The following is an 8188-nucleotide window of genomic DNA, read 5'->3' as shown; positions in this document are numbered from 1 at the left end:
TTGCAGTTAGCAGTCCTGCCTACTGCTTTAAGGTAGAAGTAGAGCAGCTGGGACACAAGCTGATACCCACCTCGGATGCCAGAACTGCAGGTGGCGGCTCTACCTCCCATACCACGGCACCGGCCCCATTTTTTTTTTAAAGATTAATTAATTTATTTGAAAGGTGGAATTACAGAGTGGGAGAGGCAGAGAGAGAAGGAGAGAGAGGTCTTCATCCTCTGGTTCATTCCCCAAAATAGCCACAACGGCTGGCGCTGAGCTGATCCAAAGCCAGGAGCTTCTTTCAGGTCTCTCACATGAGTGTAGGAGCCTAAGCACTTGGACTATCTTTTGCTGCTTTCGCAGATGCATAAGCCAAGAGCTGGAACAGAATTGGAGCACCTGGGACTTAAACCGTGCCCATATGGGGTGCCAGCACTGTAGACGGCAGCTTAACCCGGTATGCCACAGTGCCGACCCCAATAAATTTTTCTTTATTGGTAGCCTGAGTCACTGGAAGGTGTCAACAGTAGTTAAAGTATTTTTAATGCTCTTTAAAAGGCAAATAAATATTGATAATAAACAAAGATTTCTAGGCTGGCAGTTTTCAAACTTTCTGTTTGAAGTCCTTATAGTCTTCAGATGTATTGAGAGTTCCAAGTACTTTTCTTTATGTGGGCTAAATCTATAACTATTTACCAAATAACAATCAAAACAGATTATAAAATTATCTATTTAAGATGAATCCATTCTTTAGTTTTTTAGGAAACTGGTACCATCTCAAGTATTAAAGTGATCATGTGGATAGGATTAAGTGTCAAAGGGATTAAATAAATAATAAGACCAAGTTTCTGGTAATAACAATAGATAGAATTAAAAAGAAGTGAATGTTCCAACACGGGAAGCAGTCCGCACTGCAGACTCCTAGAATGGCAGTTGCTTTAAGTAGCACTCTAACCTCAGAATCAGCCCTTAAGGCATCCTGGTCTAGCTGAAAAGCCCATGAGCCCATGAGAGCATTTCAGGCATGGAAAGCCAAGATACTGTGGCAAAAAATGTCCTATATGAAGAAACTCTGAGGGTGAGACCCCAGTAGAAAGAACTGGTCATCAAAGAAGGAGGTACTTTTCTCTGAAGGGAGGAGAGAACTTCTACTTATCTTATGACCTTTTCTAAATATTCTCAGAATTTGTGGCTTCAAAAGGCTCCCATAGCCTAGACAGCTATGTCAAGAGCCTCAGGTGTTCACTGACATCATACATAAGAGTGTTATTTGTTAACAACAGGAGTCACTGTGTACTAATTTCTCATGCAGGATCTGTCCTCAGTGAGTTGTATTATGAGAGTTAACAGTAAAAGTTGTTCTCAAAGATTTATTTCATTTTAATGTATTTAGTGGAACATATTATTATATCTCACAAGTTTTATTTTTTTAAAGATTTATTCATTCTGAATAATACTAATGTATAGTATGTTTATACTACTTATTCTTTCGTCTGTTGATAGAAACTTGGATTTCTTCTACCTTTAGGCTATTGAGAATTATCTGTTGTAGTGAACATTGACAGGCAAGCATGTAAATGTCCATTTTTAGCTCTTTTGGATATATATCTAGTTGAATTATTTAGCTCTTTGAGGAACCACTATGCTGTTTTTCATAGTGGTTGAACAATTTTATATTTCTACCAGCAATGCATGAGGATTCTAATTTCTCCACATCCTTGCTAACATTTGTTATTTTAGTTTTTAAAAAATACTTCATTATAACCACTCTATTCTGCATGATGTGGTATCTCATTGTGGTTTTGATTTGCATTTCCTGAATGACTTAATAATGATTTTTTAACATTTTCCATGTGCTTTCTGGCTTTTTGTTATCTTTGGAAAAAACTATTCAAATGCATTTCCAGTTTTTGATTGGATTGTTTGTTCTTTTGTTGTTAATTGTAGAAATTCATTATGTGTTCTGGATATTAAATCTTTATCAGATACATGATTCTTTTAAAGATTTATTTATTTATTTGAAAGGCAGTTACAGAGAGGCAGAGAGAGAAAGGGAGAAAGGGAGGTCCTTCATCTGCTGGCTTATTCCCCAAATGGCCGAAGTGGCCAGAACTGAGCCAATTCAAAGCCACGAGCTGGGAGCTTCTTCTGGGTTTCCCATGTGTTTGCAGAGGCCCAAGGACTTGGACCATCTTCTACTGCTTTCCCAGGCTACAGCAGAGAGCTGGATCAGAAGAGGAGCAGCCAGGACTTGAACTGGCTCCCATATGGGATGCCAGTATTGAAGGTGGTGGCTTTACCTGCTGCATTACAGCACTGGCCCCCCAGATACATGATTTTGAAATTACTTTTTTTCATTCTTTAGGTTGCCCCTTACTTACTTTAAAAAAAAAAAGATTTGTTCATTTATTTGAAACACAGAGTTAACAGAGAGAGAGAGAGAGAGAGAGAGAGGTTTCCCATCTGCTGGTTTACTCCCCAGATGGCTGCAATAGCCGGAGCTGGACTGATCTGAAGCCAGGAGCCAGGAGCTTCTTCCAGGTCTCCCACATGAGTGCAGGGACTCAAGGACTTGGGTCATCATCTACTGCTTTCCCAAGCCATAGCAGATTGCTGGATCGGAAGTGGAGCAGCCAGGACTCAAACCAGTGCCCATATGGGATGCCAGTATTGCAGGTGGCAGCTTTACCTACTACACCATTGTGCTGGCCCCTTCACTTTCTTATATACACAGAAGTTTTAAATTCTGATGAAGTGCAGTATTTTTTGCTTATGCTTTTGTGGTCATAGAATATAATGGCAGATCCAAGATCATGAAGATTTATCCCTATATTTTCTTTTCTTTTTTTTAAAAGATGTATTTATTTACTTGAGAGGCATAGTTACAGAGAGAGACAGACAGAGAAGACATGAACTAGCGTCCATTTGGGATGCCAGTGCTGCAGGTGGATGTTTAACCTACTCTGCCACTGTGCTGACCCCATCCCTCTATTTTCTTTGAAGGGTTTTATGGTTTTTAGCTCTTATTTTCAGGTCATATGTTTCATTGTACAGTATCAAAAAACAACATTATTGCCACCGCTGATCTCATCAGTAAAGTTGGGAAACTATCAAGCTCATGAGGGAAGGGGGAATAACAGTTTTCCAGAGTTCTAATTTTGAACTTAAAACATTAGATTTTACTATTGGCAATAAGTATTGTAAGATGTTTTCCTTGAGGTGACAGGTTCACTTCACTGATTTTAAAGAATGTCTGGAGTATACCCAAGTCTGAATAGACATAGTGTATCTGGAAGTCATTCCTTAAAATAAAAGAGGTAGTTAGTTCAACTAGGAAAAGTACATGGATGTCTTCCTGGTGGTAATCATAACTCTACTGGTTTCATCACATGTGAAAAAGACATCCCAAGAATAGAGATTTGGATTAGGTGTTTATAAAGAGTAGAGACTTAATGGAGATCATTTTACTACCTCATCAAGGTCTGTCTTTATATTTTTAAATTTATGTACATTTATTTGCAGGTTAAAGAAACACAAAGCTTGCATTTCCATCTGCTGGTCCACTCCCCAGATGCCCATAACAGCTGGGGCTGAGCCAGGCCACAGCCAGGAGCCTGGAACTCAATCCCGATCTCCCATGTCAGAGACCTGAGTACTTAAGCTGCCTCTCCAGTACATGCTGCCTTTCAGGGTGTGCATTAGCAGGAACCTAGATTGGAATTGAAGCCAGGATTTGAACTTAGGCACTGTGATATTAGATGCTGGGGTCCTAAGCAACATCTTAGCCACTTTGTCACATTCCTGTCCAAAGCACTATTCAGTGCAAATGACCGTTTTTCTTTCTGCAAATCATAGCAAAGTGTATGAATCATTACTCATGCAGTTTTGTGTCACTGCCTTGCTTCATACTAAGGCACCAGTAATTTTACCCAGTAATACTTTTGTAAATATCAATAGTGGAAAAGATAATATTGCATGTTAATATCATGAAAGTAGTTTTGACATCAAAAATCATTCAAAGGAGTCTAGACCAAACTGTAACAACTGTTACCAAACAGTGTGATGATAGTTTTCTATGTGAATGGCAAAAATGTCAAAATTAAGGGATCCTTAAAAATGCATTTTTAAATTTATTTATTTATTTGAGCCAGCACTGTGGCATAATACGTTAGGCCTCCTCGTGCAATGCAAGTCCCAGTGCTCCACTTCTGATCCAGCTCTCTGCTTATGGCCTGGGAATGCAGTGGAAGATAGTCCAAGTCCTTGGGCTCCTGCACCCCTAGAAGAAGCTCCTGGCTCTGGGCCGATTGGCCCAGCTCCAGCCTTGGTCATTTGGAGAGTTAACCAGCAGATGGAAGACTGACCTCTCTCTCTTTCTCTCTCTCTGCCTCTGTCTTTCTGTAACTCTGCCTTTCAAGTAAACAAAAATAGATATTAAAAAATATCTGTTTTAGAGACAGATAAGCCTAGAGAGCAGGAGCTCCCATCCACTGTTTCACTCCTCAAATGCAGACACCACAATGACCAGAGCAAAAGCTGGGAGCCAGGAGAGCCATCCGGGTCTCCCACGCGTGTAGTAAGGACCAGATTTCTTGAGCCATGCATCACTGCTGCCTCCCAGGGTCTTGTATTGGCAGGGAGCTAGACCCAGAAGCCAGGGCTACATATTGAACATAAGTGTTCTAGTGGGATGTAGGAGTCTTACCCACTAGGCTACATGACTGCTTTGAGATAAACTTTTAATCTTACAGGTTTTTTTGCCTTGAGAAATTCTTGTTTATTTTATTTGAAAGGCGGAGGAACAGAATGAGAAAGATCTTCCATCTGCTGGTTGACTGCGCCAAATGTCCCCTCCTCCAAATCTTGTCGTTTTTGCCATTAAGTTTGAGTGAAATTCCATCTGTGCATGAGCTATGTTTACATTTTAAAATCTTTTAACATGTATCATGAGAGTTTTAAGTGTAGAAATAAAAAAAATGGGGCTGATTCTGTGGTGTAGTGGTCTAAGCCCATGCCTTGTGGCACCAGCATCCCATATGGGCACCGGTTCTAGTCCTGGCTGCTCCTCTTCCCATCCAGCTCTCTGCTATGGCCTGGGAAAGCAGTAGAAGATGGCGCAAGTGCTTGGGCCCCTGTACCCACATGGGAAACCTGGAAGAAGCTCCTGGCTCCTGTCTTTGGATCAGCCCAGCTCCGGCTGTTGCGCCCATTTGGGGAGTTAACCAGCAGATGGAAGACCTCTCTTTCCCTCTCTGTCTATAAGTCTGCCTCTCAAATAAATAAATAAAAATCTTTGAAAAGAAAAAATAGAGATATTTGTGTATTAGGTCATATATTGAATGTCCTGTGGGTTCTTTATTACTTAAACAGAGAGAAACCATCAAAACTAGCATAGCATGACCTAGCCATGAAGTGGACTAGGGGAATAAAAATGGGTACCTACCCAGCCTACATTCCAGATGCTGGGCTGGCTGGGCCGGCTGGGCTTCCTAATCACCCAAGAAACCTTTGTAATGTTTAATTCTAAATATTTATTTACTTACTTGAGAGGCAGAGTTACAGACAGAGAGGGGAGAGAGAGAGATCATCTTCCATCTGCTGGTTCACACCCCAAATGACTGCAGTGTTTGGAACTGGACCAGGCTGAAGTCAGGAGCCTTGAACTCCATCCAAGTCTCCCATGTGGGTGCAGGGACCCAAGGACATGGACCATCCTCTGCTGCCTTCCCAGGAGCAGCTAGCACTTAGACCAGCACTCATGTGGGATGCTGGCATCTTACACTAAACTATTTTGTCACGATGCCAGGCGCTGAAGTCTAATCTTAAGCTTCTTTACCACTATGACCCAACTATCACTACCACCACCAGAAATTCTGTTTCATTGAATATAGCAATCTGGTTCTTTATTGTGTAAAGCTCTCCTCCAGTGCCTGTGACATGCAAACCAGCTTTGAGAATGTCTGTCCATGGTGCTTTTAAAGGTAGAATGAGAAAGCCATGAATTTGAAGAAATTGTATTTATAACCTTTCATCTGTTTACTGGCTCTTGTTAAAGTTGTCAATAAGAAAATTTAGTATTTTACCTCTTCTTCCTCCCAGAATTTGATCCGCCAGCCCCCTTTGTCACTCGTTTTTTGAACACAAGAGCAATGAAGGAAACCTTTAAGAGTTACATGGAGTTGCTTGTTAGCATTGCTTTGGATCCTGACACCATGCAAGCCTTAGAGAAGAGCAATGGTACAGTCTGCTAAATAATGCTTACTTGGTAGCACTTTCTTGATTTCTTTTTTTAACTCTCATCTGTTATGTATTTTTTATACAACATATACTTCTAAATTGTCAGTTAAATTCTCAGTGGTATAATTCTAGAAAATGGTCATGTTTTCATGCAGTTTCTGAATATACAAGCAGCTGTATATTAAATTATCTTTTTATGGCTTTCTATTCATGAGATAATTATGTTACTATTTTCTTTCAGTTCTACAAGTTATATCTTCCTCATAGTATTTTACTGAATGTATGAATTACATGAAAGTCCATATGTCAGCATATTTTCTCATCATTGGAAAAATGGATGAGATAATAATGGTATTAAGAGTAAAATTATATATGTATTTTTAGTAAAAGATAACATTACAAAGAAATTGTAATCTAATAATATTCTAATAATATATGCACTGGGTTATACCAATTAATATTATTCCTTTTTCTCTTCCTTTTTAAATTTTTCCTTATAGCAAAATAGGGTTAAATTGATATATGAAATAAGCTGTTAATTCATAGATCTGATCTCCAAGGTCTTCTAATTTCTAGTCCAGGGCTTTTCTCACTGTATAGTCCAAGACGCTGAGCTACATACCAGTCACCTTATGGAGTCCTGTGGAGCTTTCCAGCGTCTTCCAGCACATGGGCAATTACCTAGTCTAAAACATTTATTTCGTAGACTGAGGTTCAAAGAGATTTGATGTGTTTCTTCAAGTTAGGAATAAGTAGAAGTAGATGATTAAACCCAGTTCATGCCCCTGGTCAGCATTTTTGCTAATAATTGTTTTCTCTCACAATCAGAACTCAGTATCTTTGTCTATATTAGTCATCTTGGGATAGTTGTGTTTTGAAGGATTTTTCTTGGTTTCTTATCAGTGTTTTCTGGTTTTTTCCATTTAATATAAAGGGGTCATATTTAGATTACATTTCAAAGTAATTCATCAATGTTTAAAACTTATTTCGTGAATTGAAAATATAGTATTTGAATAAACTACCAGGTGTGCTTCAGCAGTCTTAGTGTTGCTCACTTTGTACTTTTTCTTCAATTAGAAGAGGTAGCATTCCCAGTTTACTGTGCTTGTACATGTGTATTTCAAATACTGTAAACATTTACTTTATTCAGCTCTGAAGTTTGAATCCTAGATTCTGAGGATGTTATATATATTTTCAGAAAGGTCATTGAAGGCAATTAGTATTATAAAGTATAATACTGTACTGATAATAAATAGATTAATAGCCAAAAAATTTTGAGTAGGCATATTTGTCATGCTACTCAGTATTCTATAAAATTTTATAATGTTAGACTAATTTGGAGTCTGAGACACTGCTGTTATTCAGATTGTTCGGATGAGTGGATAAGGTCTGGAGAACTCAGGCAGCGGTCCAGTGCTCATATAGCTGCCATCTGATGGTTCCAAAAATGTAGATAAAATCCACTCCTAATTTAGAACCCAGAATTTTTGATTTTAGTATAGAACAGGTCCTGTAATCCTATTAAGCTACCTCCTTCTCACTTTCTAAACCTACCTTTTCAGGTTTGTTTAGAAAGTTTCTTGTCCAGTTTTTTGCAAACAGTACTTTATGAAGCCAGTGAATTTAATATTATGTAACATATACATGCTGTGAGAAAAAGTTGTATTTTTAACAAGTATGTTTATCCTGTTAAATTATAATGTGGTTTCAGATGAACTACTTTTACCTCATATGAAAAAAATAGATGGCATGCTAAACGATAACCGAAAGAGACTGCTTTTGAATCTTCATTTGGATCAGCCATTCAAGGTATTTTCTTTAAGTGATGTATTTATGAAACTCATGGTGATAATCATAGTCTTAAGTAAAATAGGAAGTACAGTAGTCATTCTTACTAATAAAGATTTGTTCACTAACAAAAAATTGGGTTTTACTCATAGTGAGTCTGTTTACTTTGTCTTTTAGTGTT

The 8188-nt window shown here is 38.6% G+C and overlaps 1 protein-coding gene across 5 annotated transcripts in view; it reads left to right on the top strand.

Moving 5' to 3' along the window:
• QSER1 (glutamine and serine rich 1) overlaps nucleotides 1-8188 on the top strand; it is an 82779-nt gene that overhangs the window by 62669 nt on the left and 11922 nt on the right. For all 5 annotated transcript variants that reach the window (XM_051825478.2, XM_051825482.2, XM_051825487.2 and 2 more), the window contains 2 exons: nucleotides 6082-6219; nucleotides 7931-8028. In XM_051825478.2, the coding sequence (XP_051681438.2) occupies nucleotides 6082-6219; nucleotides 7931-8028 (236 nt within the window). The remainder of the gene's footprint in view (nucleotides 1-6081; nucleotides 6220-7930; nucleotides 8029-8188) is intronic.

This window comes from Oryctolagus cuniculus, chromosome 1, assembly GCF_964237555.1.
Source record: "Oryctolagus cuniculus chromosome 1, mOryCun1.1, whole genome shotgun sequence".
NCBI classification, from domain to species: domain Eukaryota; kingdom Metazoa; phylum Chordata; class Mammalia; order Lagomorpha; family Leporidae; genus Oryctolagus; species Oryctolagus cuniculus.
This window is presented reverse-complemented; position numbering and strand designations above follow the sequence as displayed.